At 42.4% G+C, this 16,227-nt stretch overlaps 1 protein-coding gene across 6 annotated transcripts in view; it reads left to right on the top strand.

Annotated features, from left to right (window-relative positions):
• Positions 1 to 16,227, top strand: part of CAPN14 (calpain 14) — a 32,699-nt gene that overhangs the window by 3,308 nt on the left and 13,164 nt on the right. For 3 of the 6 annotated variants that reach the window (XR_014953967.1, XM_085575871.1, XM_085575867.1), the window contains exons 1-12: positions 682 to 840; positions 4,535 to 4,893; positions 7,031 to 7,100; positions 8,020 to 8,138; positions 8,745 to 8,881; positions 10,044 to 10,218; positions 10,921 to 10,986; positions 12,311 to 12,396; positions 13,652 to 13,726; positions 14,277 to 14,440; positions 15,117 to 15,280; positions 16,022 to 16,033. Coding sequence is in view for 5 of the 6 variants with exons in the window: in XM_085575871.1 (XP_085431997.1) it covers positions 4,663 to 4,893; positions 7,031 to 7,100; positions 8,020 to 8,138; positions 8,745 to 8,881; positions 10,044 to 10,218; positions 10,921 to 10,986; positions 12,311 to 12,396; positions 13,652 to 13,726; positions 14,277 to 14,440; positions 15,117 to 15,280; positions 16,022 to 16,033 (1,299 nt within the window). In the remaining variant the exon portion in view is untranslated. Of the gene's footprint in view, positions 1 to 461; positions 548 to 681; positions 841 to 3,573; positions 3,753 to 4,534; positions 4,894 to 7,030; positions 7,101 to 8,019; positions 8,139 to 8,744; positions 8,882 to 10,043; positions 10,219 to 10,920; positions 10,987 to 12,310; positions 12,397 to 13,651; positions 13,727 to 14,276; positions 14,441 to 15,116; positions 15,281 to 16,021; positions 16,034 to 16,227 lie in introns of those variants that run through there. The other 3 variants (XM_085575869.1, XM_085575868.1, XM_085575872.1) reach the window with 3 other exon arrangements.

Below are 16,227 nucleotides of genomic sequence, written 5' to 3'. Positions count from 1 at the left end.
GTGCCCCCAAAAATGGGGAATGTGGGGCTGGATAATGGACATCCAGTGAATGGAAAGCATTCTTGCTTCCAGAGAACTCCCTCCTTAGATCTGTTTGGCAAAGAAAACTGTTTGTATTGCATACAGGGGACCTGACTGATGGGATATCTGTAATAGTGCTGGAAAGAAAAATCCTCTGAGCCCTTCGCCATCCTTGCAATGCAGAAGCTTGGTCTATAACTCTTGAATGATTTTGTCTGTCTCTGCCATAGGACATACACCTCCATCAAACTTATATAAATGTTCTTTGTAGAAATTGATACGATTAACTGATTGACAAAGTGTCATGTCCCCATCTCTTCTGAGAAGATATGGGAGCTTTGAGATTAATTCTTCTCTGAACTTTTTCTTACCCAAAAGTAGAAATTCTGTTAAAATGTATTAAGACACATTTGAACATACCTTCCTGTTTTACCTTCCAGTGATTTATGGAGAGACATGGATTTTTGTGCTTTGAATAATCGAGTGACAAACTAAACAAGGAAACTGCTGTCCACTGAAGCAATGGGTGAGTCAAAAGGTAGCCTGCATGATGGGATGACCTGTTCTTTCATGTCTTCCGTAAAATATTTTGCATTGAGATCCTCCAGAATTTTCTGTCATTGCTCAATGTTTTTTTCCCCGCCTCCTGCTTCTTCCACTGTGTTTGATAGGTTAGGACAGGCTCTTGGGGTTACGTATGAAAGGCATATATATACATGCACATAAATACACAAATAGGGAGAGATGGCAAACATACTATTTATGAACAGAAGGCATCACTGCCCGTTATCCTTTGCTGTGAGAACCCACCTGAAGAAGGTAGGACATCAAATACCAAGTGCTATATAGAGGCATTTGGTGTTGGCATTCAGCAGTTATCTGGGGCTAGCGCAGAGTTAGGATTTTCCAGGGGTTTGAAGGGAGTGTAACTCTGTCCCGTTAAGATGAAGCTGTCCTCTGGGATCAGATGGGGTATTAGTTACACAACACAGCAGCTGCTGCTGTGCTGTTCTTTGGAGGTGTTGAAGGGAAAGGCAAAAAGTTTGTATCAGCAAATGTGGGAAGGATGGGTGTGATGTAAAGCAGCTAGATGAGCCGCATCAGCTGCCCTGCATGTCACAGCTCCAATGCTTCTGCCTGCCAAGTGGTTGGCAACAGAGGCTGGTGTTTTAGCTTACCCAGATTTTGTGCACCCTTGTTCTCTCACTTTTGCTGTTTGGAGTTGGTTTGGCTTATACTCTATCACTTAAGTCTTCTGCAGAGATGAGAAATTTCATCTGTCATTAGAGGGACTTCTGGGTAGTCAGAATATCTAATGATTGGGATGCTTATGAATAGGATGTTGTAACCTTTAGTGCTAAAGCACAGATCTTGAGTAAATGAGATTGTCATATTTCCACTGATTTTGACATAGCTAGGACAATTTCCATAGCAAAGGACAGGTATTTTAAAATCTCATCCAGAGTCTTTAAAAGTGAATCTTTGGTCAGAGAGGTATTGCTTGAAGTTCTGAAAGCCATCAAGGCATTTTTTATATGGACTTTTTGTTAAGATCAGTGGCAACAGGTTTACTGCTTGACCTTGAAAATCTCAGCACCCGAAGGTGCTCATCAACTTTTGGGCCAATAATCTAAGCACAGGAAATGCAGGGAAAGGTCATCCACCTGCCTCTATATTCATTCACTTAGTGAGAAAACAGAGTTCAGTGCTTCTTTTCAGGATATTTCTGTTTGCTTTAAAAGCCCACAGGAAGAGCAGGAGTCAGCCTTGAGGATTTTTTTTCTGAAATACAGCATTCTGTTTAATCAAAGACTAGAGGTTGTACCTGCAAGTGGTTTTTATACTGTTTTGTTTAAAGACTAATAAAGATTAACAAAGCTTAATATACTCACACTATCATTTTGACTAATGACTACTAATGTCTGTAGCTAATGTTCTGCTGTATTACATGAATGGTTGTAAAAAGTGCCCCTCCATCGTTTGTTCTGCTCACCCTAAAATTTATTATTTTGCATGCAAACATCTACTACTCTGTTCTACACAATCAGGAGCAGCTCCTCAGCCCAGATTTTGATTTTCTTTGTTAAATCAGAGGAGCTGAGCTCTGTCATCCCCAGGTTTAGCCCTCAAATTGCCTACTGTCCAAGTGTTGCCTGAGGTAAATCCTCTTGCAGAGTGAGTAAGAGGCTCTCAGAGAATTAATTCATGGTCCAGTTACTTTTACAAAAAGTGAAGGATTTTTTATGGATTCTTCAGGTTCTCATTTCAAGACTTAGGGATGAGGCATTTAAGATCTTGAGATAGCTCAGGGAGATCATAGGATGCTAATGCAGTGGAAGGACTTAGATCAGATGGTAAATATGCTAACTAGGGGACTGTGCAAAGAATAGAGAATCAAATCCATTTAACCTACTGGCTCATGGCTTCCCTCTAAAGCTTTTAACCTCTGTGTGCTACACTTGGCTGCTTTCCCTTAGAAATTTTAATTGCTGGAAGAGACAGGCACACGCTGTGCTCCACCTGTGTAGGAGGACTGATTCAGTCTAGCTCAGTACCATTGCTGAGTGGAGTACAGGAATATACAGCTGTATCTGGTGCCTGCTCATAAACAGGGCTGTGCCCAGGCAGAAGGTTAAACACAAGGTGGAACACTTGCTGTCTGAGAAGTGACTGCTTATGATACATAAAACACTTCATTGCATCTTTTGTTTGAAGATTTCCAGGTAATTTGGAAAAGAGTTTAAAACAACACACAGTCAGGTTCATCTGGGAGGTTTTCAAAACATACAAACATTGACATGCAAACATACATCATACATCATTGACTTGACATACTGTTACAGTCAGGGGTGCTGGTTGAATTTCTTGAAAATAAGGCTGCGTGTTCATGTGCTTTAAACCTTCATTTTTGAAAGCACTGTTTTTTTCATACTATCTTTGGGTTTCAAGACCTGTATATAAAACTCGATTATTATTTCAAATAAATTCTAGACCGAAGTGAGAACTGGTGAAAAGTTAAAATAGTTTTAACTTAATAGGCACTGTGAATACTCTGCACTCACAAAACCTGTCTCAAATATTTGTTCTTTGCTGTAGCTCAAAGTGTGCCAATTCTCTCCACTTCTTTTCCTGGGGAGCAGCAGAATGAGAAATTTTTCTTCATAGATGTTTTGCCTCTGTATGTAAAGTGCAGCTGGTCTCCAGGCTGTTTTCTTCCATTGTTTTTCTCTTAAATCTGTCTCTTTCTGTTGCTCATGTAATTGCAGCCATGAAGGCCAATGGCTGTAAAATGGGAGGGTTTGGAGGAAGAGAGCATTTTTCATCTAGAGAAAAAGTAAGCAAGTTGTTAGGCACTTAAATTATTTTTCAGCTCTGAAATGTCTACAGTACAACAGAAAATTGAATTTTCATTTTCAGCTTTATCTTTTGAAGATTTTCTCTTGGTTGCCCTTGAGGGTCAAGCTTTGTGGATCACTTGGAGAGTGGGTTTATAACAAATAAGGGCTCTGTGTGGTTGAACAGTACAATGTGTGGTTGTTTGTTTTCTCACAGGGACTGCTGCTGACCTTCAGTTTTGATGGGAGTAACAATCCACTGGTGCCTAACTGAGACCAGCATCCTCGGGTGCCTGGGGCAGGGATTTTGAGTCCCAAAGAGCTTCCTCTGTAGGGCAGCCTTCCAAATACTGTATCATTATGGCATGTGAACCATTTCTTTAGCTTTGCATCCTGGTTAGTTTTTTCACGTAATAACTGATTGTACTAACCTTGTTAGCACTGATGGAAGTGATTTGCCTACTGAGATTTTAGTCATGATTTCTCCCAGCAAGGGGTGGTGCAAATCTTTAACATTGCTGCTAATATTTAAAAAAAGGCCTAATACATCACTCTCTGGTGTTTTTAGTGAGGGGATGAGAAACATCTGTCTTGAATGTTACAAGGAAAAAAATACTTCAGCATGCAATTTCATGTGTGAATCTGTGGTGTTCAGCAAGATGGAATGTGAACTCTTGGGGAAGATCATATCATTCTCTAAAATGAGGCAAAAAGGGCAAAATAACTATCATAGGAGTGTGAGTTGTGGCTTTCTAAAACCTAATGTATTCGATTTTTCTGTTAGTCTTTGTTTTACATTGATTTTTTTTCTTTTTTTTTGGGGTGAGGGGAGAGGAAATAACTTCATGACAGTATGTGATTGAATAAAGACTGTCATTCATGTTTGCAACACGTTATGAAAATATCCTGGAGAGCCTAAAATAGTGCAGAGACATAGAATAGCCATGTGTATGGCTTCAAAGCTCTGGTAAAAGTCAATGGGGTCACTCAATTTGATTTCACTCAGATCTACAGTGATATTAAAGCCTTGAAAATGCAGTGATAAGCGCTCAGTTAGAATTGGGTGAGCCCCCACTTCTCCTGGGAATGCCACTTGTTCCTACCCATCCCTGCTGACTAAGAAGAAAATTTTAAAAGCCAGGATTAAATTTACTTTTTATACTTATTTTAACTGTCAGGAATTCTTCTGAAAAGACACGCCTCATCTGAGAAAACACAGAGTTTCCAGCAGAACTGTGCAGTGCGAGATCCTTCCAGAATCCTCAGTGAAAAAAAACTATCCTAGTGTTATTGGAGAGACATCATCATGCCTTTTCTGCTGTGCTTGAAAAAAAAGAAGTCACCTGTGCCTTTAGGTAGAAGTATCTTTCAAAAACACACGCCTCCCATCCAGCAGAACTACCAGGCTTTGCTGGAGTCATGCTTGAAGAACAAACGCTTGTTCATAGACGACACCTTCCCTGCTCACATCAGCTCTATTGGAACAGGAGCACTGCTAAAGAAACTTCCCCGAAATATACAGTGGAAGAGGCCACACGTAAGTGACTTTTAGTGAGTACTGTGTGTAAGAGGATGATTACAGATGATAGCCAGCAAATAGTTTTAGCATTGAACAGACTGCTGTTAGACTTTCATTTAGGTGTACATTAATGGCTCTGGGGATTTCAGTTATTGCATCAGGTGTCATTTTGGGAGCTGGGGTACATGGAGTCTCATAATTGTCTTTGAAGCATTTGTTGCCCAAAATCATAACCAGCCTTGTTCTGTTTATATCCAGTAACACTTGGAGTAGGCAGGGAGAGAAGGCAAAGGGAGCAGGGAGAGTTGGTTTCCTTGGAGCTCACAGCTACAGTGATCTCACTGTGATTCTGTGGTGACTGATGAGATCCTTCTCCCCAGAGTTCAAGATCATGACCTTTTAGAAGATTTCTGGGTTTCCAGACAGTTCTTAGCCATGACCCCTCTCTCCCATGGACCTCATACTGTTATGAGGCTGGAGGCTGCTGCTTTCCCAGACAGGGCAGGTGCCTTATCCTCTTGTTGGGCTGGGTTTTTTCCCCTGCTTAACTATTTAGTCTATTGTATTTGGAGTAATCTTTCCCCAGCTCTCAAGGCTGAGGTTCTATCACAAGAGCATCAGTCTGTGAGCTGGCTGCAGTTTTGGGAGCTTTGTTTTCTACTTGTGCTCACATTTCCAAGGCCTTTGCTGGCATTCCAGGCTTAAACTGAACATCACAACAAGAGACACCCAGGTGCAAAGGCTGGTCACAGAGCATGTTCTCATAACAAAAGGGTTGATAACAAGTTTGGGAGGCCAAGACAGGGGCCTGGCACAGTTAGATAAGGCCTGTTACTATCAATGGCAGTTCTGCTCTTACTGAGCCATTGAGCAGAGTATTGACAATCAGATCCTCCTGAAAGCAATGTACAGAATTATGTGAGAATTTCAGAATTCCTTTGTCTGTAGGGAATTCTGCCAGGTAATACCATATAGCATCTCCCAGCTGAGTTATTTTCTAGCTGTTAAATTTTGTGAGATTTAAACAATTTCCCAGAATCCCAGAAGGATCAGGTTTCTGGAAAAAAAAAAAAAAAAAAAAAAAAAGAGCATGAGTCCTGGCCTCTACAAAGACTTTTAAGTGTCTCTCCATCCCTCAGGTATTGGAATGGACTTTGAAACCTCCTCTGTCTCTCAGTGGACGATTCTGCTGCTCTGCTATGGTTGTTGGGGTGTCCTGTGTAGGTCCAGGAGTTGAACTTGATGATCCTGATAGGTCCCTTCCAACTCAACATATTCTGTGATTCTATGATTCTAAAACTGCCTTGTGAAGAAGGCTGCTGTTTGCTTAGGATGCCAAACTTTCTGAGCAAAGATTCTCTGAGAATGGATGCTGTGCATCCTTCAGTCCCTGTGCTGAGATTCTGCCATTCAGCCTGCAGGCTTGTAGCTTGCTCCATCTATGAGTGATGGCCTGCAAACTGAACACCCAAGCTCACCAAGGGCAGGGTTTGGTGTCTAATTACTGTGACTGCCTTCTGAGGGAAGCTGTTTCTTTGCTACTGCCCGCAGGGGAAGCCACCAGTGTGAAACTTAGCTTGAGCAATTTCTGGGTCATTCGAGTAAAATATTATTTTGACACTTAGGTTATTAATTTAACCCTAGAGGCACTTGTGAAGAGAAGAAAATCACCACATTATTTCTCTCTGTTCAATTATTCACAGACCTATTCTTGTCACAGCAACAGGAATTCTGTAGCAGCCATCAGCTTGTAGCTCAATTGTCAGTCAAGCTGTGGATATGTCAGCCAGGTTGGGTGAAAGTTTGTACAGTTATGCTCTGCCTTCATAACCTCTTTTGGCTGACACTTGTGTGGAGGAGTGGGACTGGCAGGTTTGAAGGGTTGTCTTCTCAGCATGGTGTCCATGGGAAGCCATGGTGAGCACCAGTGACTTATGCTGGAGACCAAATTCAACATAGACCAACCACAAATGTGTGCCCAGGCTGGTGTCAGGTTAGCCAGAGCACATAACAATAGAGTTATACCTGAGCCAGAATAATGTCTGCTGGAACAAAGGACTCTCAGTATTTTAAAAGCTATAACTTTCATGCTAGATCAGCTCATGTTACTGGCTTAACTCTCTCCTTTTTTTTCTTTTCATTTTGTGCTTCCCAGGCATTGCACAAAAGTCCTGTATTTTATGCTGCAAACAGAAAGCAGCTTGATCTCTGCCAAGGATTGGTGGGTAAGGAAATTCCTTTGTATAAATATCTAAGTATTCTTATACAAGATAACATTTTGCATGAAAGTTTGAATGTATAAAACATAGCATGGAAATAGAAGGTATCCATCTCCTCCTCTCTCCACTTGGCATGGTGTGGATGAAGCAATCATTTACTGACATAAGCTCAGTAAATAAGCTGGCAAGCTCTGAGGTGGGATTTGAGGCATGAGAGGTGTCTCCACAAGCTGAAATCACCACTGTGTGTTGTTTCTGCCCATGCTAATAGGAAGTGTTCCTGTGCTCTTACTGGCCTGTGGTGTTGCTGCTTGATAACTGAAGAGAGACCACAGAAGGGCTTTATATTTGTACCTAAAGCTCAGTGTGAGTGTGTTCTCTTCTCAGCCTTGCTGTTAGAAAAATAATTTTAAGCTTGTGTTGTCTAAAAAGACTATACTGCCATTTGAAAATCAGGTAGAGGTGGGTAATTTTTAAGTGCTTTATGACCTTAAAACCAAAGTTTGCTAAGTACAGTATTGCATGTGAGATCCACTGGAAATTATGTTCTTTTCTGAAAGCTAATGTTTTCAAAGAAAATTTGAAAAGTTTTGTTTCAATAGTTGCTTTTATAGAGAACAGAAAAAACCCAACACAATGTTGGTAAAACACAGAATGTTTCTGTTGAAAGTTATTGCTTGCTAAATTTCTTATTTAACCAAACAGTACCCAAATGAAAAGATCATGAGAGAACAATTATAAACCAATCATGGTTTGGCTAAGTAAGGAACATGACTGGACCATATAATTTTGCGTGTATGATTTGTTATAATTGTAAAGACATCAGCACAACAGCTCTTCTGCTGGGATCTTGGTGGCGTTGCTGAACTTGGCTGAGAGCTCTCACTTTTCAGCCAAATGCATGTGTCCGTTTGTCTTGGCACAGAGAACTGCTGGTTCCTGGCGGCCCTGGGAGCTCTGACATTCCACCAGGACATCTTGGCTGCAGTTGTGCCACAAAACCAGAGCTTTGAGAGGAAATACGCGGGCATTTTCCACTTCCGGGTACAGCTGCTCCCCCAGATTGCAGGCGATCCTCAGATATCCGCTGCTGTGTTTTGTGTCACACCCTTGGATAATTTGTATGTGGTTCCCTTTGGCCAGGGGCAAGTGGCCAGAGGGTATCCCAGCCTGGAGAGGAGCCCATCACCCCTCCCACAAAGTATTGCAGGCAGTGAATCAACTGCAAGCCACTGAGGAAACACCTCTGCCTGGCTGCTCTCTCCAGCTGTGTCCTACCCATATTTTAATGCAAACAAAACTCTTTTTCAAGAGTGGCAACAGTCAGCAGGACCTGAACACATCAGCTCAAATATTCTGCCCCTTTGCCCACCTCTTGGTACAACTCTGTTACCCTGCAGTTAGGAATTCCTTCCCCAGAAGTCCACCTGTGGCTAATTTCCCTGCTTACTCATTTTACACCTGATAGATGCTTTGTTTTCTCCTCTGGCTGGGTGGGGTTGAGGAACTGGCTCTGTGGGTGAATCAGCACATCCCACTGACCCACAGCAGCTTGTTCTGTATCCACAGCTAGACTATCTTGCCTTTCCTGTTGTTTCAAGGGGAGGTCCCTTCCAAGGGAAACATCATCTCATTCCTTTCCCCTGACAGTTCTGGCACTTTGGGGAATGGATTGACGTGGTGGTTGATGATCGCCTGCCCGTGAATGAGGCTGGGGAGCTGCTCTTTGTTTCCTCAGTCTATAAGAACGTGTTTTGGGGAGCCCTTCTGGAGAAGGCATATGCTAAGTAAGTGACTAATTTCAAGTTATGCAAATAGTCTCTCTAAAATATGTTGGTTGGTGCCTACGCAGTTTGTTCTTGTTTATAAATGCATCTCCTAGGCCTTGCTACATTTGTAATGTAGTAGATGGCTTTCATCTATCTATTATTACACACACACAAAAAAAAAAAAAAAAAAAAAGCTACCATTGCAGTAGCTTTTATCAAACCAGGCCCTTCAGTTTAAATCCAAGGGTTTAGGTGAAAAAACAGCCCTACTGTGGGGGATTGTCCTCTGCGTGTTATCATTGTTTGCAGTGTATTGGCTAAGGCTGATGCCTTCTTTGTAAATATCACAGAGTCGAACACCATAGATAGACATTTTTAAATGTGAATGATTTCTAAAGCCTTCTTTAATGTATTATCAGTGTGAGAAACCTCCAAGGATTTTAATTTTGGAGGTCTGCTGGAGCACTGCACTTTGTTTTGGCAAATATTTTTGCTCTCATGTTCCTGAAACTGAGTCATGTCCCAAGTCATATGGCATGGGGAGAACAGTAGCTTCTCTCCAGGGTGTTTTGTCTACCATGGTAGTATCAGCACAAAGAAGAAAGCAGCAAGGCCTAACTGATGGAGTTTGTTGATATTTGGCTGAAATAATCTTTGCAGAGCAGGGAAAAATACTCTAGTTAACATTGAGAAAAAGATCACACAAAGGTGAGAATGTTCAGTTATTTTCATTTGGTGTTAGAGTGAAAAGACTGGGCCAAGTTGCACTGGAGTGATAAAGAAAATCAGATTAGAGGCTGAGCTCTCAGGACAGTATTTCTCAAGGTACTATATCTTAGATACAGCACAGTACCTGGTGATAAATTCAGGCAACATTCTCTAAGGCAGAGTTATCAAAGAGTCGTGATGGGCATGTTCTCATTACAGTGTAGTCAGGGATGACAGCTAGTGAAGAGTCCCTTTCAGACTATGGCCAATCTTGGAGGCAATTTTGTAGATTCTCCTCTTCCCAAATGCCAAAAATTCCCTTAAAATGAATCATGAGTTACAGCCTTCCTTTTGCTTTTTGCACACTTTCTTTTATGTTTTCATTGGCAACCTGTTCTCAACCTGTCATCTGTGATTATAACCCAAAGACTATATTGATTTTTTTTTTTTTTTTTTTTTTTTTTTTTGCCAGACTCTATGGCTCCTATGAAGATCTGCAGATTGGGCAAGTTTCAGAAGCCTTGGTGGATTTTACAGGGGGTGTCAATACAAGGATCAAGCTTGCAGAAGCTCCTCCTGATCTGTGGCATATACTGACAAGAGCCACCTACAGCACATCTCTCATGGGCTGTCAGACACACTTAGGGGTGAGGCTTAGAGTGACATCAAATGCCTTTACAGCCAAAAACTTTTCCAGACTTGTTTTCCCTCTGCTCGGCTGGCCATTGTGACTCAAAATGTATCAAAGCTGCCCCACGTGGCTTTCTGTAGAAGTCACATTCTTCATGTTAAACTTTGCTCATGGATTGATTGCCTGATGTTCTCGGCTCCCTGTTATGTTTAGGAACTGGTTTATCTATGAAACAAATTCTATTAAATAGGGATCTACTGCATTTCCCCAATTTTATTAAATAAATTTTCCATTTTTACAGATGGTGCAGTGAGGTACAGACACATATGGAATAAAGTTATAGCTAAGGTAGAGACTTGGGTCATTCAGAACATGAATTAAAGTTTTGGCTTCCGAGCTTTATGCTACCACCTCAGCTGTTGGAAAACTCTACTTTTCTGAAAATCAAAACCTAACCTCCTGGACTTCCTTAAAGTGACATGGTCTCTAGCTGAAGACCCACAATTTAGGAAGGGCCATTAACAATCAACCTTCCAATTCCAAGCATACTGAAAAATCTGGCTCTTAGGAGGTTACATTTATTTATTTATTTTCAGTTCTCCTGTTACTTTGAAAGTCATTGCTTACACAAGTACATGTCTCTGCTATTGGTATAAGCCTGCTGTATGAGTAGGGATAGAATAATTATTTTCCTTCTGTTTCTCTTTCTTGTATACAGACAACAAAGGTCCTGAAGAATGGGCTTGTTGCTGGCCATGCCTACACAGTAACTGGTATTAGAAAGGTAAGACCAGCCCAAATATCCTGGGTCCAGGTTAATTTGGATATTAGCAATTTTTATTGCATTCTTAAATTGAACTATTGATCAGATCAACTCTTTTCTTAGCCTAAGGCTAAAAGAGACTGTGGGCTTTGTTAAGATTCATATTTTAAGTGTGTCCATTTTAATTTGGAGGCCTTGATGTAAAGGATGATTATTATGTATCAGTGTATCTCTAAGGATGGAATGATTCATGGGGCTATGCTGAGACCATCACTTAGAAATTCATCTTAGCTGTTAAGAATGAAAGGACTGGCCTTTGGGGCTGCTGTGAGGATGTGCTGAAACTTGGGGATGTGCTTTTTACTTAGGGTAAAAAGCCTTCCTCTGAAGCCAGTGGAGAGGCCATAGAGAAGTAAGGATGTAAAGGCCAAAAGATGAAGAACTGCAGATGGAAATATGGGTCAGGGGTGTGGAGTAAGGGAACTGACCTGTGCTCCTGTGCAGACAGTGCAGGGGGACCCCACTAATATGCAGAACAATTGCTGGGAGTCCCCTTAGGATCTTTGTCTAGAGGTAAGTGACTTGAAATAATATGTCCCAAAAGGTAGGAGCTTCTTCCTTCTGAATTGGTGGATGAGTATCTTGTCCAGCCTCAAGAAGAGGTTGACAAGGATGGCAAAGACTGTGTGGGGCTTTGGACATTTCAGTGAAAGCATGTTCAGTACCTGTAGCAAGAGATAGTAGGAAGGGCAGGACAGATGAGCTGGCTGAGGCATATCTGTTTCTCCTACAGGAGGAGCAGAAGGAGTTTATGTGTGGAGTTTTTCAACAACTTGTCTGTCAGTCTGGCTCCTCTGATGACATGAAGAGCCAGGAAGCCTTAAGGGACTGACCAAGCATGTGGAAACAGTGTGAAGTCAGCTGTTCTGCTGTGTACTGTCAGCAAAGCCCCTAACTGGCCTCTTCTCCCACCATGACATCCCAGTTCAGGAAGCATTAATCTGTGTGGTCACCCATGGGGGCTGTATTGTGCCATTGCACTGGGGTAGGACTTGGTTTTCACATGAGTACAAAATGAGCAGATGTTGGAAAGGAAGAAGAATTTACAGTCAAGCCTTTAGATTAGGAATCTGTCATGTCTCTGTTTTCAGTTTAGAATGTAAAATGAAGCACCTTAATCTCTTTGTTGCTGGCATTTAGAGTTGCACATTCAAAGATTTTTATCATCATACTTGATGGCATCTATGAGAACAAACAAAATTGTTGTTAATATCTGACATAGTACAATGATATAAACCAGATACTGCTGAGACCTTGGTAAGCACAATGTTACTGTTTTCTGCAGGTGACCTGTCAATATGGACCAGAAAACCTATTGAGACTGAGAAATCCATGGGGAAAAATTGAGTGGAAAGGAGACTGGAGTGACAGGTGAGTTTACAATAGGAAAGATGTTACACTGAGCAAAGGAAAGGTTTCTTGGAGGAAAGATGCTGCCATCTTCAGGCATGAATTAATGTTGAGGTTAGCAATAAGATAACGCTTGCACAGACCTTCTGGTGTCAAAGCAATGACTCCATAGATTTCTATGTCTCCAGCAGACAGCGCTGCTGTAGCTGGCCTCACTTCACACATGCAGCCTTAATCAGATCAGTTCTACTTCTCCTTTCACTAATGCCAGAGGAAACATAATATGAACATGAGATGCTGACCATCTTGCTGCAATGGGAGAGCATGGAAAGGGACAGATAGCTGTGCAGGAGGCTCTAAAAAACCCCCATGTTTCAGGACACAGTTGTTTATCATGGGAGGGCCCAGGAAAATCTTCCACAGGCTGCAAGGTGTTGGAATTGGGTAACTAGGAAGGATTCTTCTGTCCTGGCTGCTTGGGGAAATACAATTGGGCATGAGATCAGAGGAAGCGACTGGTAGAAGTAAATGGGCTCCATATTTGCATCTACCTGATTTTTTTTCTTTCTTTTTAATTGGGACCCATAAAAGACAGTGGTTTGCATTCTAGACCATGGACAACTATAAACTTTTGTCCCGTTCCTCTTTGAAGCGGAGCATGTTTCTTGCTCCCAAGGTTCACTTCATTCCCTGAACAGGCTGTTTGCTGAGGCTCAAGGCATTGAAGCGGGGGAAGAGTAGAGAGGTCATTGGGAATGTGAATGGCTTTCACCTTGTGTGCAGAGCAGTAACTTCTCTGATGCATGTCTGTCACATAATGACAGCACACCAGCTGTTCTGTTGAAGAGCATAATGAGCAACATACTGCAGGCCTGCCTTTGAAATGACTCCCAGCTGCCTCTTGTGCTGTCCTAGTCATCCATTCATTATGCCAAACACTCTTCCTATTATGTCTTCTTTAACAGAAAATTAACCAACAAAGCAGGTCTAGATTTTTATATTTTAAGTACTTGGAAGCTGTGTGTTCAAGTGAAGGGAGTGGCTGATGAAAATTGAACATTTCTGGCTTCTACTGCAGAAAACTGGACCCATTTAGCTACATCTCATGGGACCCAGTGTGGTTGTGGAGAGTCTTGTGTGGCTGAAGGCATAGTGGGGGATAAGCATGGAGATATGTAGAAATAGGGATTTGGCCTTGTTTTACAGAGGAAGATTTTGTCCTCTGCCTTGAATTTGTGGCCACATTTGGTTAGTCACCTCATGTTTTCCCCCTTAGCTCTTACAAATGGGAGCTGCTGAGCCCGAAGGAGAAGATTTTGCTGAGGAAAAAGCAGGATGATGGAGAATTCTGGTAATGACACAGTCTTTCTTCTCCCCTCTCTGCCAGTAGCCAAGGCATAGGTGATGAGCTTTAGAGCAGCCCGTGCTTCTCTCAGCTTGATGCTGTGAGGAGGAGTGGCTGTGCCAATATGGAATGCACTGTTCTTCAATGCAGGAGTGAGGGTGAAGCAGAGCATTCCTAGGTCTCCTGGGGCTGTTTGAGATAAAGGACAGCCCCAGGAGCTTTTGTCTTGCCTGTTTGTCTGACGTTTCTCCACAGCTTTTGCCACGAGGTGGCAATGTTGCCGCCCCTGTGTTTTCACTGCACTCCCTTTCCTGGCAAGATTATTTTATTCTCTATTTCTGCTATCCTTTGCTGAAGTTTTAGTCGTGCATTAGCTACTCCTAGCTGCTGCTGTAGAAGCAGACGCTCTCTTCTTTACTGCCTAATAAAATATGAGCATTACCATATGTAACACAGAATGGTGCGGCTTCGAAGTTCCCCGCTCCCTTTTAGTTTTATGAACCATATGGGCTAAACTAAATTGCTGACAAAATGTCTCTTGGTACTCTTTTCCCAGGATGTCTCTGCAAGATTTTAAGATTCATTTTGTAGATCTGGTGATCTGTAAATTAACTCCAGACCTGATGAGCCAGGAAGATGGGAAAAAGTGGATGTACTCTTTGAAGAGTGGGAGATGGGTTAAAGGAAGTACAGCAGGAGGAAGTTTGGGATTCAGTAAAGGTGAGGGGTGCTCTTTTGGATAGCTCTGACCTTTGGATGCTCTGTTGACTCAGTTACCAGCTCCTTATAACCTCTTGACGTAAAATTGACAACAGAAACATGCACTTCCTGTTTAAGCTTCCACACAAACATCAGAAATAAGCACCTGAAGAGCTTTGACTGGCTTCTGCTATCACAGAAGATGCACTGCTTACAAACATAGGGCAGTGGGCTGATTATAGCATGAAATAAGCTTTAGGATCCCAGGATCAATTGCCAGCACTGACCTGCTCTAGGGCATTAAACTTGTCTGCTAAAATTTGCATCCTCAGCAGCTCCAGGGAGTGTGTTTTAAGTAAAGTGAATAAAATAGTCAGAGGCTCAGGTCTTCTGGAAGCAGAGCAGGTGGAGTATAAAGTCAGCTAGCCTATACACCAGGGGTGAGAGAGGAATATAAACAAATGAGCATATAATTGCATGTAAGTAGAAGTATAGTTCCTTGTTCCTGGGTCTTTTCTCCTGTCTTGGATAGTAGTTGCACTGCTAAACTTGTAAATTGCACCTTAAAATTAAATTCCTCTGGGGTCTGGAGAGCCAGACAACCTATTCAATCCAATGCCAGGCATCATGTGGGAAGCTGGCAATCAATTTTGTGATGGAAAAAAGGCATCAAAATGTTTTTTCTTGTTTTACTTAGGCAACTTTTGGATGAACCCTCAGTACTGGCTGAATGTATTGCCAGTTGAAGACAGTAAGAAAAGCCCAAGTACGTGTAGTGTGGTTATATCCCTCATGCAGAAATACAGCACCAAACACCGGAACCGAGCCCCTCACCTTTTCATTGGATTTTTGCTCTATAAGGTGCAAAGAATTGCTTTGCTTTTCTTGCTCTCATCAAACAGGAGAACTTCCAGCCCCTGTAGATTGTAGTGCTCTGCAAGCCAAGAGTTTTTGTTGTGTGCAGGGTGATCTCCGCTCTTTCCTCCTGCCTGTGCCCAGTATCCTCACACAGCAGGACTAGGCTCCCTTGGGCTCTGTGCCCCATTTGCTGCCTGTCCAGCATGTGTCACCCTGCAGAGCAGTGAGAAGTGCCTTTTGCTTCAAAGCACATTGGGATTTATTTTGCTGCCTCTGAGGGAATGTGCGATAGCTGGAAGAGGGTGCCAGGAGTCCCCTTACTTTGGGGTACAAAGAGCTCTGCCCTCAGGTTATTTCCAACGATGGTAAAATTGTGCCTAAAAAGTGTTCCTAGTTTGATGTGGCAGCTGCTCATGTGTGCATACCACTAGCTCCCCATGTACCCAGAGGCGAGTGGATATAACTAGCAGTGTGAGTTTCCTACCTTAATTCCCTGCTTATCTGAGTACCTTGAGGGCCACACTTCTCCCTTGAACAAAGCCACAGGTCATGTTGCTGCTGTAAGCTTGCACAATTATGGAGAGGTGACTGTGGAGAAGGGTTTTTGGGTGGAGGGACTGAGGTTTCTGAAGGCAAAGACCTCATATAGGTGTTTGTAGCTGTTCTGTTTCCCAGGAATGATTTGGCTGTGTTTGGTGAGGCACAGAGACTGACTGACAGATGTTGTTTCTTTTCTTCCTACAGGTGGGCCTACAGGTGAGTCCCTTGTCACCATTGCTGACTGTTGTCTGGGGACCTGGGCTGGCACAGCTGTTAAGACAATGCTGAATGTGGTGTGTTTGCCTTTGTTCTTTGGCTGACAATGTGTGACAGTATTTGAATTCAGTGAGTCACCACAGCAAGCCACTAATAATGCAGAACCATCTACTGAAAAGCAGCCATATCAGGAC

Source organism: Lonchura striata, chromosome 3 (genome assembly GCF_050655825.1).
Source record: "Lonchura striata isolate lonStrDom1 chromosome 3, ASM5065582v1, whole genome shotgun sequence".
Lineage (NCBI taxonomy): Eukaryota > Metazoa > Chordata > Aves > Passeriformes > Estrildidae > Lonchura > Lonchura striata.
Note: the sequence above shows the minus strand (reverse complement) of the source record. Positions and strands in the feature narration are given on the sequence as shown.